This window comes from Atractosteus spatula, chromosome 3 (genome assembly GCF_055471065.1).
Source record: "Atractosteus spatula isolate fAtrSpa1 chromosome 3, fAtrSpa1.hap1, whole genome shotgun sequence".
NCBI lineage: Eukaryota > Metazoa > Chordata > Actinopteri > Semionotiformes > Lepisosteidae > Atractosteus > Atractosteus spatula.
The window spans coordinates 1,960,810-1,982,102 of NC_142708.1; the positions used below are offsets into that span (position 1 = coordinate 1,960,810).

General features: G+C 45.7%; 1 protein-coding gene across 3 annotated transcripts in view; it reads left to right on the forward strand.

Moving 5' to 3' along the window:
• Positions 1-5,776: 5,776 nt before the first annotated feature.
• Positions 5,777-21,293, forward strand: part of mctp1a (multiple C2 domains, transmembrane 1a) — a 215,668-nt gene continuing 200,151 nt past the window's right edge. For all 3 annotated transcript variants that reach the window (XM_088910243.1, XM_088910244.1, XM_088910245.1), the window contains exon 1: positions 5,777-6,848. In XM_088910243.1, coding sequence (XP_088766369.1) covers positions 6,363-6,848 — 486 coding nt within the window. In that variant the 5' untranslated portion in view covers positions 5,777-6,362. The remainder of the gene's footprint in view (positions 6,849-21,293) is intronic.

Consider the following 21,293-nt stretch of genomic DNA (forward strand, 5'->3'; position numbering starts at 1 on the left):
ACTAGTCCTTTGCCTGACCTTCTTTTCAAATCTACTGAGCCTTTCTAACAGCTCAGGTTGTTAAAAATTAATCAGCACCAGGACGTTTTACTCTTTCTTTTTACATTTGTGTGTGAAACCTCTACTAACTCATAAACCATGGGTTGCATTACTGTAAATTCACTGCAGCTTCACCCTGACAGCTGCCCATGCCACGGCTTTCAGTAATTTAATGTGGTTCAGTCTTATAAAAACAATAAAGTCACTAGAAAGAGGACATGACAGGTGGAGCTCCTTTTCCCTAAGACTCAAAAATGGTTTCGATTTTTTTAGATTATTACTGCTCATTTTTTTACTTGTGTTTTTTTTGTCTATACCAGTGTTTTCTATAATAGAACTGCTTCATAAACGTTTATACAGTACATATAGTATGTTCTGCACAGAGTCTATAACTCTTATAATGCATATCCACAATATCACCAGCCTAGAATATGGAAGGACTATCAAACATTACGCAATCTCTTCCTAATGATCATCCTGATGACACCTATCGGGTGCATCGCCTTGCTCCTCCTCTCAGCCGAATTTCTGTTCTGGAGAACTTTCATTCTTAAGGATAATATTAGGGAATGAGGAAAGATCAAAGATTTCTGTCGATAACATTCAGAGGGCAACTAAAACATCTATATCAATGCCATTTAATCCCCACCAATGAAGTTAAGATGATTAAAAAAACAGTTTATACAGCGCTAATTTTATATATGCTGCGTATATGAACTGTATAACTGTATATCGTCACAACATAATGACTCGGTGTATCGCCTGGCTAAAAATCGCCAACAAAATCCACAGTACACAAACACCTATCTTATATTATCTTAATTCATATTGAAATACTGTTTCGTAGTAAAACACAGCAAAAAGGTCAAATTTGAGATTTCTGTTGAGACTCGCTTTTCCATCAATTGACCAATGTGTTTTTTGAACGAGAATAAAAGAAAATATCAATGCAGATGGTACGCGATCGCAACTTTAGACGGAAAATAGCATTAGCGTTCTGGACCCCTGAGAGGAGTTTTAGTAAGATGTAGAAAAAGACTGCAGTTTCCCTCGCAGCTGAATCATCGAGTCAAAGAAAAATACTGTGTCCCTGCGTCACTGCGTCACTTGCCATTAAATTTCCAAAGTGAAAAAAGACTTATCGCCTCAATGAGCTCAAAATAATAAACAGAGCTTCAATAGCAAAAAGAGCACAACGGTGGCTTGATGCAGACAGAAAACAGCAGATAGCAACGACGAGCTTCAAGCACAAAGTTCCTCATCTGATGAATCCTATATAATACCGCTAGTTGGCTAATAACGTCTTGCTCAGGATAACACTGTTTAGTTACAACAATAAGACAGCTAGTTAGTTCTCAAGCTCGTACAGTAATCTAGCCACGAGAGCTGCCAGGTTACCACCTTGCCTAAGATTATCCTAGGGGAAAAGCTGTTGGGACTAATTACAAAACTTATTCTATGTATTAGAAATGGAGTTTATAATGAAAGTTCGGGAGGGATGACAACAACCACGCTCAATCGTACTCAGTTGTCAGTAATTGGCAATCGCTCCCATCATCCTTCCTCCACCAAAGGCTATAAATACCAACGTGATCCCCATCTCTCCCTCGTGTGCGACTTGTGCATCCCACCTCCACCCCTGCAGCGACCCCTTGGCTACCCTGCGTGGGGGTCCTGGCCTCCTTAAGGTCGGCCCTCAGCCAAGAGGGTTAAGCCAATATCTGCTTCATAATCGTCCATCACGCTTTGATCTCGGGTGTTGTCGTTCCTAGTGAATGCCTATTATTGATTACTAAATATTAAGAATATGTAGGAGTAGCATGAACAGACCTAAACTATCTCGTATAACATTTTTTTTCCAATACGTCCTCTCTTAATTGTTGTTATTATTAAACAAATCACACAGACAGAATGACACCTCCTCGGGTATTCTGTCCAAAACTCAGTTTATATAGAACAATGACTGACAGTTAAAGTGCACGTACTGTACCTGGAGAATCACTGGAATGGATGGCTTTTATTCAGTGTGTTTCGGGGCTGTGGGAGTCTGGAGCAAACTGACACACTGGCTTCTTTCAGAAACCATCCGGAAGTGATCCTCAGGTCACTTTGCTAAGAGCAACCAAACAAACTAGAAGGGTAAACATTCTTCTGCATCTCTAAACCCCTGAACCCCGCACGTTATACAGATAACGAGGGACTGAAGCCCACAAACCTGCATCTCACTTTCAAGGCGCGTTTTGACTTCAGCCTTGTTCAAAGGGGGCTGCCATTAGGCCGAAAGACTTGCCCTTCATACCACAGCAGGTCGATGTGTGTGAGACTGTAAATCATCAGATCTGATGGACTGTGTCAAGGCACTCTCGCAATTTTCAGTTGCATTTTCCTACATTGCTATAGAAAATTAAAATAACCCTCACATCCCCACCATTGTGTGAGACGCATTGGGAAATATTCTGCTTGACATTTTGCAGGAACAAAAGTCGTGCCATGGGGAATTTCCCGCCCACCATCACCGCTGGCTCAGATCCCGATCGCCTGCGTGTTTTGGGGTCCTGTCCCTCCGCGGGACTGCTTGGTCACCGTGCCCCCGAGAAGCCCCCCCCCCCAGAGCTGAACATGCAGAATGAACTGCGAGCACGTTTCATACCCAGTCTGCAGCGCTCAGCTGTGCGGAGCAGCACAGGAGCCTGACAGTGAGAGAGGTTCCTTGTACTCTTGGGGCAGGCCTGTTATTTGTATGTCTTCTGTGACCTAAATTGGATGACATTCGGCTCATGACTGATGTCTTCGGTATCCATTAGTCAGAAAAGACTTCAGAGCACAGTGCCAGCAGGGACCACCCGGTGAGCTTGGTAGACTTTAGGGAGCCTGCCGGAATTCTATTAGTATCAGCGCATAACGATTTCATAACAGTTTACACTGGAAATTCCTGCTGGCATCCTCTGGAAAACTCTGACAGAGCAGATTCCCACAGGGGAAGTGAGTAGGAGATCGAAGCCAGGGTGGTGCCCAGATTAGACACCTGGGTCTAGTATGCTCTTGTTACATAACAGAGGGTTAATGCAGAAATAAATGATCATGCAAAACTAACCTGCACTTACTGTATCAATGCACCCTCAGAAGAACATCAGGGAAACACAACTGAGCTGAGTTTGTGTTATGGCCACAAAGTAAGAACCTGGCAGGTTGGTCAGGAATTTTTTATTTGACTTTGAGAAAAATGGGTCAGATACCTGTAGCTCCCTGTGATATTAGTTTGTAATCCTTTCACTTTGCATGTTTGTGTGAGGTGCTGTGACTGGTTTCAAACACGAGCTGTGGCTGCTCTTTATGTGCAGTTTGGTTTAGTCATATCGCTTTCTGCTGACCACCAAATCCAATTTTTGTTTTACTTCTCTTTTTGGGACTGAATCTCTGACATGTACGAGACTACAGCTTAAACAAATACTAGTGTTGTGTAATGAGAACTGCTCTCAGGCGTGAAACAAAAAAACCAACACCTGCAGTGTTAAAAAAACTACAGATACATCACTGTGATATTACAGACAGGCCTCTGAAGGATGTATAAGTCACAGATGCAAATGCTTTACAGGCAAGGAAATGAAACAATCTATTTTGTACTAAAACCACGACTCCCCTGAGATGTAACACAAGCTTTCACTATTATTGTTTTTGCATTATTGTCTTTAAATATGAATTCATTCATTATTCTTTGCAGTTATATTAGTGCTTTCCATCCCACAGGAAGTGCTTCACATACAGGAGAGGACCCACTTCTTCTACCTTTGCAGTACAGCCCCACCTGGGAGACACACAGAGGCCATCCTGCACCAGCAGCCCCACCTGGGAGACACACAGCGGCCATTCTGCACCAGCAGCCCCACCTGGGAGACACACAGAGGCCATTCTGCACCAGCAGCCCCACCTGGGAGACACACAGCGGCCATTCTGCACCAGCAGCACCACCTGGGAGACACACAGGGGCCATTCTGCACCAGCAGCCCCACCTGGGAGACACACAGAGGCCATCCTGCACCAGCAGCCCCACCTGGGAGACACACAGCGGCCATTCTGCACCAGCAGCCCCACCTGGGAGACACACAGAGGCCATTCTGCACCAGCAGCCCCACCTGGGAGACACACAGAGGCCATTCTGCACCAGCAGCCCCACCTGGGAGACACACAGAGGCCATCCTGCACCAGCAGCCCCACCTGGGGACACCATGAATGTAATCCTGTGGTCCCTGCAGAAGCTCACAGAAACAGACTGTATGAAGAGGTGCCTCAACAGTCTTGAAATCTTTTAGTATTACCCTTTCCTACCATTATACAATGATTCACCTGACTCTGCACAGAAATCAGGAATCTCTTTTATTTTTTCTGTTATGTTGTGACTCTAACAGAGAGAAAACATTGTTTTTGTCAGTTTAGTTTACAAATTAAGCACTGAGGCTTCTCTAGAGACATGGGTCTGATTTCATCAAGAGTTAAATGGCCACTATACTCATAAAAAGTATATTCTCTGTCAGCATAGAAAGCTGAGCCCTGTAACATGATTTCACTTTGATTTTGAGCCCTGTGATGCACCAGTAAACTAATATCACTTTCCTTTAAATTTTATGTACAATGTTACAATCAAGAGAAGCCATTCAGCCCGTCAGCCTGTTTGATAATTAGTAGCTAACTGATTGGAGGATCTCGTCCAGCCATTTTGTTGAAGGAAGCCAGATTATAGGCTTCAATAACAACACGCTTGGCTAGCTTGTTCCAGACTCCCACCACCCTTTGGGTAAAGACGTGCTTCCTGTTCTCAGATTTAAATTCACTTCCCCTCAGTTTCCACTTGTGTTGAATTGATAGATGGAGGGGGTAAGTCCTGTACTGTCTGTCTCAGAAGGCAGCAGGAAATGTTGCCCTTGCACATGAGAGTTTGGGAACCGAGCCCCTGCAGGCTCCTATGCAAATTGTGAAGAGTCAGTGTTTGTCGGCCTGGACTTGTCTAGGTGTGTCCCCGAGCTGGGAGCTCTGTTAAAGTGTTTGAGATGGGGTTTTTTTTTGTTGTTGTTGTTCAAAATGTCTTGTGGTGTCAGAGAAGGACTCGACAGGACAACGCTTGACACTTGACAGCAGGCGGGCACTTTGTCAGCGGCTAATTAAAGACCTAAATGAATGTGCATTTAGCAATTAAGGGGGATCAGATCATAGTTGGAATTAATAGCGGAAGGTTCAGACGTTCGGAAGAAGAACTGGGAAAGAGTTTTGTCTTCGGTCTCCTCCCTGTAAGAATAAAACCCGCGAACAGGACGAATAAACGAGGTGAACCAGCTGCCGAAGCCCGGGGATGAGAAAGAGAAGAGAAGACAAGAAGAGAAATCATTCTACAACATGGCGAAGAAAATCAGCATTTTATTTTTTTCCTCGCATTTTCATAAAACTGCAATTTATCAAAAACAAGTTTCAGACTACAGTACATCGTGCAGTAGCGCAGTGCGACCGGGAGGCAGCGCCCAAGAGCAGACGTATAACCATTCGCACAAAGTTGGGTTAGCACTTGCAGTGTCTCTCAATAGGATATCTGTCCTAATTATTAGTAGCACACAGCATACGTGTTTTACGACGTTACCAATTCTAAACTGAGAGGCATTAAAAATTCAACAGAATCAGTTTTGGAACCAATAGCATTTGCGGCGTTTTTCAAACGCCTCTCGGTGAGTTAACCGACGCTATAGAAGCTACAGCTACTGTACAGGAGGCTGATGAGACCTGATGCATTAATAATAGGCTGAAACTGGTGCAAACAGCACTTAGCCCAGTTTGCAAGACCCAAGACTAGGAGTATCAAATGATGTTGTTTCACCGACGTCACTCCTAGATTAATTATGTCTCTGTGCGCTGTGCTGTAGATGCACTTTCGTCGCCTTTCTAACGGACAGACTGCGCCAGGCTTTAGAACTGCACACAACCCGGCTCTGCAATCCACCTTCTCCGACAAGAAGAGCAGCGTATTTAGTAACTTCCCGGAGCTGCAGGCTGTAATCGCGTCCTGGCATCATCGCTACCCCCTGACACGCACACACACACAGACAGACCTCGAGTGTGAAAACCACAGTGACAGCTCCTTCTTACTTCCGCTCCCCGTGCCTTTTTTTAAAACTAAAAACACCCCGCTCGATGATCGTTACGAAATGATGCTGTTTCCCAGCGGAGTCGCAGCGCTCATGAAGAAGCTGCCCCTGAGCGCCGCGCTGCCCGGGGTCTAGGTGGTGCGCAGCCGGCCGGGTCTCGGGGCGCTCCGACTGTGGCTGGGTGCTGCTGGGAGCATGGAGGAGGCACCCCAACACAGCAGCGCCTGCGAGCAGGAAGCGCTGTCCTACCAGAGGAGGATGTGGAAAAATTTTCAGGAGAAAACCAAGCCGTTCCTGAGCCCCAGGATCGGCTCGGACCGTCGCAGTGCAGACGGCAAGAAAGAGCCGGGGAAATGGACGTTCAGGAGGAAGAGGGGACCGGAGCTGGACCGCGTCTTCTCCTCTTCCCAGCCCAACCTCTGCTGCTCCGCCTCGGTGCCTCTGGACTCGGACGGGTCCCTCTGCGGTAAGCCAGCCCCGGGCTGCGAGAGGGCAAGGGAGCACAAGCTAGCCGGCGCCACCGACCCGCAGCCGGAGCCGGGCAGCCCGCAGCCCGCAGCGTCTCACCCGGCGCTGTCCCACCAGAAGAGCTCCTCCCTGGGCTCGGCCGGCTTCGAGAGCCTGGTGGACCCCGCGGCCGCAGCGGGCGAGCGGCGGGCGAGGAAGAGCGCCGGCGTCTCTGTAGGTAACTCCGCGCCGGGCCGGTCTCAGTGCGCGCTCCGCGGGGCGGCGTGACGGGGGCGCAAGGTGTCTCTGCAGGGAGCCGGGGGGCGAGCGGGGCGGGCAGGACAGCACGGCACGTTGGCAGTGCAGGTTATCATTTGAAATAGAGGCGCTTTTTGCGACCTCTCCAGGTTTCCAGCCTCTCAGAGTAGGGGGGGGGGGAGAAAACTTGACACCGTCGCGCGTAAAGTCGTTGGAGGAAATGCACCCGGGTGAAGAATTGTGAGAAAATGAAACGGGATGAACATACACACTGTTGCGTGCTTGTGATCACCGCGAGTTAGACTCCAACCCCGTCGTGAGACGCGCTTCGTGTTTCTGCCGTGCAGTGGGCATCTGTGTGACCTACGGTGCCGTGGCTCTGTGACCGAACGTCTGCTGTGGAGGAAGATTTGTCATTGGAAAAGATTTCCGTTTTGCCTGATAGTAACTTGAATGACCAGCGGCAACAGATTTCTACGCGAAACTTTTTTATGTAATGAGACGCAAGTCTGAAATGTTTCGCTTCAATTAGCATTGAACCTTCAGAGCATTTTGCTTGCAGTTTCATTCCGCACATTTTTTGGTGGAAAAGTGTATTGATACGGATAATGACAGATTCGGTGCGGAGACAGTGCCGTGGGGCTGTGATCCTAACCTGCTAAGATCGATAACGCACCTCGGGGCGGGGGGTTGGTCGCTGTGCCGTCTGGCTGCCAGAGTTCGGGCTCACTGATGACATTTCTGTCTCGTCTATCGCCGGACAAGAGATGCCCAACTTTAAACCGAACCGTAAAATTAGTCGAGAAACGAAGATGTCAGTGGTAAAAAAAATAAATAAATGCTAGCTTTAGGAGCACGGGAGTCCACGTCTAGTAGCCTCGATCGCTAACATCTCACCAGCGTGAACCCAGCTAGCCTGTCATTAACTGCTTATGAAGAGTACGCGATGTACACTACTCGTGTTTTCACTTGTTTTCGAGACGCGGTGACACCGCTGAGGCGCGCGAGAGCCTCCTGCAGTCATGTTCTCCGGCACGTGTGTCGCATTGGCTGAAGTTGCTCCTAGTTCTCCGAGCACAGCTGAAGAATTTTGATTTGGACAATTATATATATATACAGTATGTGTCTGTGGCTTTTCTACGTCGAGACTTCTGAGTTAACGCACTGCAACTGTTACGCACCGCACATTGTATACACATATTATATAGAATAATCACTAGTACTATGTGTTATCTATAATAATTATTCTCAGTAATATTCATTATAAAAGTAAAAATAGTAGCTGTCAATGTTGCAATCGCAATTTCGGCTCATGTCATTACTGGTTTATTCCGAAGCGGCTCGTCGCGCTGTAAAATGCAATAACAAGCCGGCAGCTCCCGGTGCTTTCAAATAGAGCCTCTGTGCTCTCATTTCTAGTGCCAGCAGGTGCTTCCATCTGGTCAGGCGGAGAAATCTGCTTTTACTTGAAATCCCGTAAACAGGCACCGTTTGAATCCTGTATCTGAATCAGTCTCCAGTCAGGGGAATTGTCTTGAAGTGGAACACACTGATGGTCCTGCAGTGTGCCTGTCGGGCCATACCTGTATCTATGGGATACTGGTGTCACTGGACCAGTTTACTGCTACTGTATATACAGTACAGTGGGTATACGGATACTGTGTATACAGTAGGTGACTGGGGTATGATGTATGATTGATGTACTGTATGATGTCTGACTGGTGTATGGGCCTAGAGATATACTGGTGTGCAGTATATTCTTGAACATAAGGAAGGGAGGAACAGTCCATGAGGACAGTCTGAAGGCAGCGTACGGTATATTTCTGGGTTTCAGTCCTCTGTCAGCTCCCTGTTTGTTGCTCTGCTCAGTCACTGCAAACCTTTGGCAACAGAAATGCTGGCGAACATTTGGCACAGTTCTCCACAGGAGGCAGTCAGGCCCTGGCCATCCTGGCAGACCCCCCTGTGCAGAGGATGGGAGACACTCCTGACTGTGGGCTCCCAGAGTTAATTTCCCCCTGATGATATGTACATTTTCCCAGCTTCTGCAGAAGAGCCCACATTCCTCGTCAGGATCAGAAGACAGCAGTGCCCGTGGCCAGAGTGACCCCTCTGTGCTCCGGGCTTTCCGGTGTGTCTCTCCTGCCTGTAAACGTCAGGACTGGGGACTGAAACGCTCTGTGCGTTCAGGGAGCGCTGCTCCGGGGGTCTTGGGTGCCCTGAAGGCAGCTCAGTCACGAGACCTCAGCTCAAGGCGGAAGATTGTTCTCTCTGCTGTGCAAGAAAATATCTCGGGTTTCTCGAATTCAGTATTTCAGGTTTCCAGAATTCAATGACGCAGCTCTTCCTGGCTAGAGGGCAGCCATGTTTTGAGCACCAGTTCCCTGATCCAGTGATGTGAACTTCAGATACTGCACTGTATATGGTTTCCCTATGGATTGGTGAGGCCTATATTTGTGTAAGTCATTATTCATCAGAGTTATCTCGGTGGCTGGTGTTGATTGTGTAGGTGTGCAAGTGAGAAAGAAATGGCAAGCTTAAAAGATAAAGATCCTAGTCTTCCTCCGCTCTTTTGCTGTTTCTTTTAATATTTTCATGAGAATGAAGTAACAGTGGGCAGGACTGAGGTGGGTCCAGTTCAGTTGTACTGGGACAGGCTGAACCCCACTGGTTCTCCTGGACCTCTCTAGAACCAGTTGGGGGAAAAAGGCTTCAGGCAACCGAACGAGCAGGAGTGTGGGAGGAGACTCCTCTTGTTGGAGAGGAGACACGAGACGCTGTTCCTCTGTCACTCGTGGGAAGAGCCACTGGAGGTTTCCTGGGGGTTTAGTGGGATAGAGAGGTGGAGTGTTGGATGTCTGGGCTTCCTTCTCCCTGCATGGGGCACCTGACACCAGCCCCTTCCTTTATCAACACCTCCCAGTGCTGGGCGTGCTCACTCCTTCTTAGTCCAGCTGGGCTGTCAGCCGACCTCACCGGCTCTGAAGTATTCCCCACAGCCAGGGAGCTCTGTCCTCGCAGGCAGGGGACTGGCCAGGCTCTTCCTTTGGAGAGCTGCAGGATTTGTTTAACTTCACGCGAGAGTTGAGACATTGCTCTGGGGAGATTTTCACCACTGGTGGAAAAACGTGCAAATCCAGGGTCTTTTTCAAATGTCTTCCTTTTCCTAGGGTATTCTAGGAATTTTCTTGTCTGATTGCTACAGTATCAAAACACCATGGTCTCTTCACAGAGGCTGCCCTGCGTCACCCATTACATGTGTCAATTCGTAGAAAAGAGACGTACTGCTGACTGCTGTCTCCCTGATCTAGCCCGGGGTTTTGCATTGAAGCACTGCATGCATTCATCAGCAGAAGACCCTGCTGCAGTGCCTAATGTTTGGAAGATGTTTTCTGTCAATTCAGTTTTAGCCTTGCCTGACAGCAATTTTGATGAAACTTCAAAAGGTGCTCAGATGAGCAGCACACAGAGCTGCCGAGTGTGACTTCATTCCGTCATCAGAAATGTCTGGTAGAGGAACCTCCGCAGACCATTAAAGTAGCACATGATGTGGTCAGAATCTGAAAGCCAAATCATTACAGCCTTGCTTATAGTGGGTGGCTTGTCTCAGCGCACACACAGAAGCACGGAAGAATGTTTTACAGATCAGAGGTTCTCTTCTGTGGGGGTTTAGTTTCGAATGTTCGGTTTGTTCTTTCCCTGGGATCTGATACCCTTAGGAAGCTCCCTGCTCTTCTTGTGTAACCAGACAAGCACAGCTTTCTTCCTCACTGTGTCCTTTGGTGTTGATTGTGAAGTGGAGGTATGGATTGATTGCAGGGTTGTGAGACTCTGCTCTGAGCTGAGCTGTGAGCAGTGTACTGTAATTTATCAGATACCTTAAGTATTAATCTTGCTCTGCCTGCCGTATCTGTGACTTATGCTGCCAGTGTGGTGTTATCGTCTTTATTTTAAAATTTATTGAAACCACATCTATTTCAGCATCTAGTTATGATAATACTATGATAAAAAAGGTTCCAGATGAGAGATGGGCATTTGATCTACAGTATGTTTCTTGTTGGGTTCTGACACTAGTAGCTAATTGATCTGGATTTGATGGTTTGAATTTACCCAGAGCACATGTATAGTTATTAGGAATCAATCAGAACAATTAACACTAAAAAGACAGTATGCAGTTTTATTAAATGTGACAATCAGACAAGGACAACAGTAAATATCAGTCTGTTGTAACGGACACAAGTCAACCCTCACTTATTGCCAGAGGAAACTAACACAGAGTCAAATAGGTTTGAGTAGGAGCTGCGCAGGCTGCAAAGGAACAAGTAAAGGTTTTTTCCATGTCACACCCAAAGAAAGCTGCACAGCCGAAACGTTGTGTTTACTTTCTTCTCTTTTCAGCATGGAATAAACCCTTACTTGTTCCCCTACAGAGATGAATATTACTGTGATATTTGCTGAATGGAAACATGAACATCAACATTCAAAAACTCCAAGAAGGCAGGTAAATATTCAATTACTGTCATGGTTAACACATTGCCTAACACATGCTGACTGGGAGCAATGATGTCTGCTGTGTGGAAATGTGCGGACTGTGGGATGCTCTATTCTCAGAGTGCTGGATTTATTAGGAGGGCAAGATTATTATTCCAGTCTTTCTTGGACAGTCATAGCCTTGCTGCTACACAAGGATCTCATGCAGCTGTGTCTTGAAGGAAGCCAGGATATTGACTACATCTCACACACTCCCATAACCCTTTGACCAGGTAGAATTACAAAGTGACCACAAGCTACAAACATCATAGGATATCAAATACATGATTTAACACAATGATTTACTAAGTCAGTCTTTTGAACTCTTATCTTATTATAGTTTCTGTGGTTTTATTGCTGTTTAACAGCAATTTAATATATTTTCCTTTTTTTTGAAAGCACAGGCTCATCTGGCAGCGTTACAGGTAAAATTAAATTGCTGACATAAAACTGTCTCGCCCATACTCTCATTAAATCAGTTCCACCCATGGATCCACTTTAAATGTGATACCTCAACAAATCTTTACAGTTTGGAGTACTCTGTGTTCGCTTCTTTTTGATGCACTTAATCTTAAACTTAATGGAAACACATGGAACTGAAAGAAACACCATTAATGGATTTTCTGCATACTACTGTTTAGGTTTAATACACATTTCTCTGATTGAAAAGTCTGCATCAGATTCACAGTCTAAAAGCCTTTGTTGCCTGACATAACAATTAAGTCTGTTTCAAAATCGCGAGTGGTCAATTAGCAGTATGCTTGACTGACATGACTTTTTTCCACAAAGCATTTCTGTTGCTACTGAAGCACACTTCTCCACTGGAATGTGCCGGTGGTGCATTGATTCTTCTGACTGACGAGAGCTTTCTTGAACCTCTTCACCTTTCTGCATTGCAAAATTTCTGCTCACTGAGGAGCAGTGAAGAGGAATCCAGCAGCCCATCTCACGATAGAGCACTGCACCTCGACAGCTGACACGCCTAAGTTAGGAGAGTGGTCCTTCTGGCTGTCTTGTGCAAAACCTATATTGTGTTTTTCAGTAAACGCTTGCTGTACTTACTGATTGGAGCTCAGTATTGTAAGGAAATTCTCAGTTACCATGCTTCAAATTTTCACCAATGTTTCTGCTTATGTCCTGAGAAACAATGGCATTTGTAGTTTTTAAGGGCTCTTCAGTATAGAGTATGTGTGTCTGCTGATATTCAGAAGTGCTCTCTGATTTATGGTGAGTCCCAGGATATGTTCTGCTTTCACAAAGTCCATGTATAACTGGAACAGTGTTCCAGTTGCATTTCTTCCACTTGTTGTTAAAATCCGCCTAAACTCAGTAAGAAGGTCAGCTGGTATCGAGAAACTTCTGCTAGTAAGAAAGTTGGTGGCGACCACAGACCTACAAAGGCAGCATTTGGACAGAGCTGCCTCGACTGACAGATTCTCTCAAGACTGGGAGCAGGACAGTCCTACAACATCAAACCTTTCTCACAGTGAAAGTGCTGGAAAGCAACATCTGATATGTTGAATTACAATTTAATGTCCGGCTGTCGTACAGAGATAAAAACATTTCTTTTGTCAGGTTAAGCTTACTGTAAGTACAGAGAGAGGCTACAGGGAATATTTACCCTATTTTAAACAAAGTAGAGTAGATAGCCAGTTACCTACAGTACATACTGAGCTACGATGATCTTGAGATGAATTGTACAGTGCAGGGGTATTATTGTAGCTACTGATTTGTTGACCTTCCTGTCATTAAGACTATAGCGCCAGTGAAGAGCAATTCTTACAGTGAAAAATACAGGGGTTCGTCTAAAAAACAAATTTGACATACTGTGTGAATGGCTGTCAGAGCACAGCTCCATTGTAGATTGTTATCATTGTCGACTCGGGCCTGTCAGGCTCTTGTGGAAAGGCACTGGCAGTTTGTTTCCTTGGCATCTGTTCCTAGAATATCATCTTGGCGAAGCAGAATGTTTCAGCAGGCCTGACCCTCTGTGCTCGGCGGGCAGCTTGGATATTGATTCGGAAGCCTTGCGTATGGCTCTAGTGATGTTTCCTTAACCCTTTCCAATCCACGCCCCACGCACAGGTGTGCTCAGGAGGCAGGAGTCTGGAACAAGTCGCAGCAGATGAAGGGGTGTATTTAAAGGGGTTCGCATGCTGCCACGTTTTGGGGGAGTGTGTATATAATCACCGAGGCCTGGAGGCAGTGCGGGGTCAGGGGAGAAACAGGACTCCCACAGAGAGGGAAGAGGGAAGGGGTGCAGGAATGATGCCTTTGCAGTCTGCACTCGTGGGAGAACAGCTGCTGTCTCACATGCTGGGGCAGGGAGTCCGGAGGAGAGGAACCGATGAAACAACTTTATAATGTGAAAAATGGTCAATGATAACAGCACGTTTTACAGGGCACAATTCATTTTAAAGTGTTTTTTATTATTTAGACTTGCCGCATGCTTTTCTTTCTATAGCCTGTGACTCCTGATTGATTTACCTCTGCCACAGGTCCCCTGTCCCAGAGGCCCGTGTCCTCTCCGGGAGGCAGGGGGTTTCCTAAATCTTTAATCCCTTGAGACACTGAAGAAAAAGGTGCAATTGGTTTGATTATGCATCCTGTTTTTAATGCATATGAATCATTTAAAGCATGAAGCATGTCCACTGTATTGGCAAGTCTCAGGAACCTTCCTCTGTCTGGCAGATACTGGGGGATTAGATACGTTGCGTCATAACTTTGTCTCACACAGATGGGAAACTCATTAGGGGATACATTTAATTTGCCTTTATGGAAGTGGCCAGTTTCACTGCGAGGCAGGGCTACACCTGCAGTAACAGGCTGAACTCGAACATTAGCCATAGTCCCATAAATGCACCTGTTGGCATACCTAAGTCAAGAAGAGGTGTACTTGGGCTTCGAGGGGTTTTGAAATCAAAGAAGATTATTTTTAGGATGAAATGCGCCTCTGAATCATACCACATGCTCTGGTGCAACCTTGGATATGACAGTTATTTAATGGTGACTGTAGCTTTAAACCTTGTTTTCTTTGAGTTGAGGGGCCAAACAAAACCCACTAATTGTAGGTCTTGTTTATTCTTGAGCCCCGTAGAAACGAATAATAAGCAGTATAGTACTGTACGTCATAGATCTTAGATACTAAGCCTATCCCTAACCATCTTCTGTTGCTCTTTCATGGATGTCTTCCAGAGGATAATATTATTCAAACTTATAGATTTCTTCATTAATTACGAATGGCAGACTCTAGGTGATTCTTGGAGGACTAAGAATTGGAATGAATTAGAGGGAACATAACAGGCTTAACAGGCTTCGTATCCATAGAACCACCCGACAGGTTCAGAGTAGAGATGTAGGTACTGTGCAGGGCTGGTGGTCTCAGAGGATATCGCAAGGTGCATGGATTAACATCAAACACAGCAGAGCAGAAGTTGCTTCACCAATTGAATTAGAAGGGGATATTTAGTGAGGCTAGATTATACAAACCCACAGTAGAGGTTAGCCAGGACACCAGGGTCAATACCTCTACCCTACTAATGAACAGTGCCAGGGGATGTCTAATGACCAAGCAGTCAAAACCTTGGCTTAACTTCTCATACGAGAGATGGTATCTCCTACAGAAAAATGATAATGTAGTGAAATATCTCTGGGCCTATGGTTTGATGTATGACCTGAACAGAGCCTGTTGCTGTGTAATACATGCCCATTTCTCTAATAGAAACAGTGAGGGCTCGAGGGCGCAGGTGGTGTTCATGATTTCTGAGTCCATTTCTAAGCAACAGGAGTGTCGTTTCACAGCTTTGTTCAAAGAGTTTGTCTGCTGAGCTGTGAGCTGCAGCTGAGCAAGGCAGGGTGGAGTTAAACCCAAGGCATCAGCCAGTCTTTTGGGATAAACTGGGGTGTCAACTGGCCAACAGCCTTGTGGGAGTCCAAACCACAGTCCTCTAGTGACATGAGCAGACTCGAACCCATGACCAGAGAGCTCACTCAAGCACACACTGAGCGCCATTCTTGGCTGCGGCGCTCAGGACACCACTAGGAGGAAGTGTCTTTTGATGAGTTCCCAGACCTGACTTTGACACAAGCTCAAGACCGATTCCGAACGACGGGAGCCCATGCAGCCCATCCAGCCCGTTTAGTAAATGGATGCAAACAACTACATATCACAGGTTAGAAAACCTTCTCAAGCTCAGGAATTGTCTAACTCAAATTCTGTAGGAAACAAAGCTCTGTATCGCATACCACAGCTCTTTGCAATGCGCTCGTATTCTAATGTTGTTGTACTAATCGTTTGCGAAAAATGATTGGAAAAGATCCAAGAAAAGCTTAATGAGTTTCACTCATTTTTGATCTTTTAAAATTATGAAATGATTTTGAAATTTTATCCAATAATGTATATTATGGTATCCATATATTGTAAAATGATATGCTAAAATTCTCATCAAAACTGTTGTCTGTGTGAGATAGGAGTATTAATATTAGGAATTGCGGTGAGCTGAGTCTGAAGGTTTTCTGTTCTACTTTTTACTGACAGTACAAGTGCTGTTTACGTTTCTGCAGTTGGTGTCAGTGTCCAATGTTTTTGAATGTGTATATAGAGGTCTTTATACCTCTCATGCTGTTCCAAGAGTTAGCTTTTCACAGCGTGGGTGTCTGAAGAAGAGGAAGATGAAGAAAGTATGTAGTGAAGGACAAGGATGTGAGCCCTTGAACGGCACTGCTCTGCTTCTCTGGCAGGTGAGCTTCTGTTGCTCTTGTCGATGATCCGAGCGGAGCTCTGCTGTGGTGTGGATCTCATGGCAGGGAAATGAAGTGTGGCTCGGATTTGCATAGGCAGGTGCACTTTGTGTGTGTGAAAAACTGTGACACAGAAACAAACCTCAGTGATGTATGTGCTGATTTAGAGGGCTACTTTGTTTTCACTTGGTATTTGGAATCTGTAATAGTTTGTACGTCTTGTCTGGTGCTTTGAAGTGGTTCAGTTAGATGAGGTCAAAGTGTCTCTAGGGCTCCTCTCCCTGTTATTTTGGACATCAGCTAAATTTATTGAGAGCACGTCATTACCTCCCCACTTACCAGTTTCAATTCTCTCGAAACTTTCAACAAACACTGTTGTGACAGGTGAAGAAAACACATTTAATTCATTCAGTGACCATTTTATTAATGCACATCGTGTGTTTGATATTACTTAATAATAATGGTCAGAGTCCCTGTTCCTCATAGATACAGTCCATCACTAAGTCAGCAGCACTAGTTGAGCTTTGTAAAGTTGACAGTAAGTGACAATAATACACTGGTCATGTTAGTATTGAAACGTGTCTTCTGAAACATGCTGCCTGTCACGAATCTCCCTCACGCTGGCAAGGATTCCCGCATTCCCACGAGCTCCCCCCGTATATTGCCTGAAATGCAGTCTTTTCATTGTGGGTATAGATGTCTTACAGCAGCCTTGAAAGTTCTCGGTAATATCATAAAGGGTCTTATTTAAAATCTCACCAGCTGTCTTTATAAATTTCTCCAGGGATTTTGATGTTGTGGATCACATAGTTTTTCTGAATCAATTGTGTAGTACTGGTCTCGGTATGTTACTTACGAAACCATATTCATTGTGTAACAAGCAGATTTGTTTCATAGCCCTTTCCTATTACTAAGGGAGTCCCACAGGGGTCTGTCCTGAGTCCTGCTCTTTGCTCCCTCTATATTAACAGCACTTCTCAGACCAATAGGCAAATCTCATATAGTATCCAGCTCTTGGGTGACATCAATTTGCAGCTTATTTTAAATTAAATTCAGCTGCCTTTCTGTGAACTGCATCTCCTGCTAATCCCTGGTATGATATGGTTCTGGTGTCTCATAAGGTTCTTGTCCAACTGCACTGGTAATCATTGATGCTTTATGATGCTTCTGATAGATCTACGTGACTTTTTTGGTTTCAAGAATACTCCACTTCAGGTGCACTGTTCCGCAACATGCAGCACCCAGGGCTTAATGCAATCTCTCCTTAACTTCTGAATTGTTTGCTACCTTATTTCTGGTTAAATAGGGCCCAACAGGTGATCAGTTTAGGATAAAGACACAGAAGGGGGAATGGCCTGTCAAACTCTGCCACAGTGAGTGTTTCTGGTTCTGCAGAGAAAAATGTGCCTCTAATAGAAAATTTAAAACAGTTGCCCCAATTCAAATGGAACAAAAAGACAAGACACAGGTGAGCTACAAGATGAGATGAGGGTTGAGGATCACAGTTATAGCATTTTTCTTTGTCTTAAATAAAATGTTTTGTGCATTCTCAGAGCAGAGAGCACTGGAAAAATCCAAAATAGGCTTATTACTTTAGTTCTTTAAGATGAATATACAGTACTGTTTTAAGACAGACTATCATTAGAAATAAAAATGATCTTTTATTTTTTACCTAGTGTGTAGCTTGACAGTATTATGGTATTATAGTAGAGTCTGATTAATGATATATTCCTGGGGTTCATTATTGAGCACTAATGAAAGGCCTTTTGCTCACAGAGAGTGATTTCGGAGCAGTCAGGTACTTGTTTATTTAACAGGACTTTCCAGAGAGTTTATTTTCCACAGCGTTATGCTGTGTGACAAGGATTAAAAAAGCCTTTCCCAAAAGTTATGAGATGTAGAATTATTTTAAACCCCATTAAAAAGCCCATATTAACCCTTCCAATGAAACCGTTTAGCCTGTTGCTACTGGAATATGACCCCTGAACAGGGAGAAATTGGCATCAGTGTTGCACCTAAGAGTCTAAGGCTCCGAGTTTCTGGACAGACAAGAGTGAGCGAGAATTATGAACTGGTTGCATGAAGAAGCACCAGAGGAAGGCTCCAGGGCCGAAACATTGTGTTTTTCTTCAGCATAAGGGAAGACCGCATTCATTAATATTGAAGTGGCTTTGACAGCGCAGGGTTTGTATACATGTGAGGGCATGTTGCGTTATTAATATGGTCCTCTCCTGACAACACAAACCTTTATTTAGCTTTGACACTGAAGAGCATGTGTCTGCATCGTGAGGCTGACGCCCTAGTTGGCTACATGGCATCACAGCTCTGAACACCAGTTTCCTTTTCACAGCTACAGCGAAAAGCTGAGGACACTTTACAGACAGTCTCTCTTCTTGTGCACTGCAGTCACCGCTGAACTCTGAGCTTCGGCTTTTACTGCCTGCTGGACTTGTGGTCAAAAACTAAAATGATGTCTGTAGAAGTGTGAGTGTGAGTGTGAGTCTTTACTATAAATTCAGTTTTTCATACTGCACGGCAGGTCTGTATTGGCGTGTGGCTCCTGGCCTTCAAAGTGTGTGCTGTGATCCGGGAATTATGCGTGTTTAGACTTAGACTTGGAAGAACTTTATTTTTCCACGAGGAAGTAAATTAATTAACACAAAGTTGCCCAAACTTGCGAGGCAAACATTGTGGTCTAAGTACAAGTGAAAGTAATTCCACATCCGCCGATTTTAAAAAAGATATTTAAAGATTTTAGCCTTCCTGCCCCATGGCTCTGCTTTCCCCCCACTACTTAGACAGCTCGTCTCCATCTGTATGGAGCCCCGAAGCCACCTGACCACAACGTGGACTCGACCGTCGTCTCGTCCCGCCATGGCTCGCCTCCCGGAATGCGCAGGGGAAGTTCACTTTATCATGGAGCTCGTCGAGCTTGTTCCCTAGGGATCGGACATTTGCCAGCACTATGGAGGGGACGGCAGGGCGTACCTGTACCTTCCCCTTAAACCTTTCCAGGTGAGATTTGCATTCAGGGTTTCGGCGTTTTGTGAACGCTTGATCGCATAATGGCGAGAGCAGGAAGCATGGCAGCCTCCCTGCCTCCCCGCCTCGCTGGCACGAGGAGGTGCTCAGACAGATCTAACCGCAGGCGGGCAGCTCTGCCTCTCCTCGGGAAGAGTGGGCTTCTTTGCTGGCAGGTTAATTGTGGGTTTGCTCTCCGTGTGCTCTCGATATAACCGTGTTACGGGCCCTTGAAGTGCGTCACTGATGGATTATCCCGCCTTTGTTAGGTCCCATTGTACTTCACAGTAGGTAGGATGACAGGAGGGATAGGTGGGAAGAGATGCAAGACACTGGGGATTTGTCATCTTTGCTAATGTACCCTGTAGGCTTTTTTAGGGATCTGTATTACTTGTTTCCCAGCCTCCTACGCAAACCCTCCCCCCAACCCGCCCCCAGTGCACTGCTCCCTGCTCCTGCCTGCTCACGACTCAGATCCTTACACTGGAGTGTGTGGCACAGGCTGTTGCCAAATGTTTCCCTGCTGATTTGCAACAGTTGTGAGATTGTTTATACATTATGGCTGCAGGGAGGTGATCGGCTGGATTCTCACTCCTGTCATCTGCATGATATGTACTCCAAAATGATGGGGGTCCCTCTTGTGGGACTGTAGCACCACAGTTTGCTTTCATCTATATTAAATTCTTGCGTTTGATGTTTCATTTTGGAGGGGCTAATGGTGTTCGCTGCATGGCTTAATGTGGTGTGGTGTCATAGTTCAGGGTCACAGGGTTCCAAAAACAATCCACAACACATGACACATTACCCATGTTGCCTTGCTAGGCTTTGATGCCCCCCATGTGGACAGTGCACTCCCTGCAGCTCACAGAGCAGCATTCTGTCTGTGCTGCTGTAGCCACGTGGAGGTGTAACAGGGAGGTCCGATCTGATTACTCGTAGCCGATTTCAATCCCAAGGGACAGTAAACACTGCGGTGGCTTAGAGTACTGCCTTAGTTAAGCCCATTTAGTTTCTGTTAATGGGATTGTGATTATTGACAGGCTGAGCTGAGGTGCAGAGGTGTTGAGTGCGGATGCCTCACAGCTGTATAGTTCTGGGCTTCATTCCAGCTTGCAACTCCTTCGGAGTAGAGTTTGCATGTTCATCCTGAATCTATGTGGGTTTCCTCCCACCTGCTAGAGATGCGCTGACTGGGTGAATTAGTCTCTGTGAGCAGTCGCTGTGTGCTTGTGTGTACATGACAGCCTTGTCTGATGAGGGCAGCCCTTTCTCCTTGCTGTGCTTTTCTTAAATGCCCCCATTTTGTGTCATACTGTTAGACTTACCAGAAAGTCAGAAGGGAAACTCATTAGAACAAACCTTGGTGATTTCCAGTTTTCATTTAAACACATCACAGTTGGGTAATTGAGCCAATTAAGGGCTTAATTAATTAAGCTAATATGATCTTCTGCCACTGATTAAAGGTATTTAAAATGCCTACAGACCTGGAGTTCTAGTGGTCTAGAACGAAACACAGATTCCTTCTGAACAAAATGCACGAAGCATATACCTGGTATAAACTTACTGCAGATGCATGCCAGAACCAGGGGCGAAACTGTAAGAGACAAGACTGCGCCCTCTGCTGGAGACCAGTGAGGGCAGATTATGGTGCAGATCCAGTAAGGAGCCCTCAGAGCCGTCTGGCACAGCAGCACCCTACTCTGCTGGTAGAGTAAGAGACGCAGGGGACATGCAGATTGGCCTTTTCACTGGGAGATACTTTCAGCACAGTCTATTGATGACAAGGTGCACAGTCATGAATAAATGCATTTAAATTAAAAAAACAGAAGGCACCTCTTTACCCAAAGGGCTGTAGGTGTATGGAACAAGCTACCCACCCATGTTGTTGAAGGCAGTACCCTTCTACAAAATGGGTTTGATGGCCAAATGGCGTCCTCTCTTCTAATGATGCTCAGTGCGTTTAGTAGTTGTCACGATTGTAGTCCCTCCTCCTTAAGGGCGCTCCGGCTCTTTCACTTTGGACTTGATTCTGTGCACCTGACCCCTGTTCCCAGCCCACCTTAAAAGCCAGGCGCTGATGTTCATCCGGGCTCTGCAGCTGGTTTCCACACCGTGCGAGTCCGGGACCTG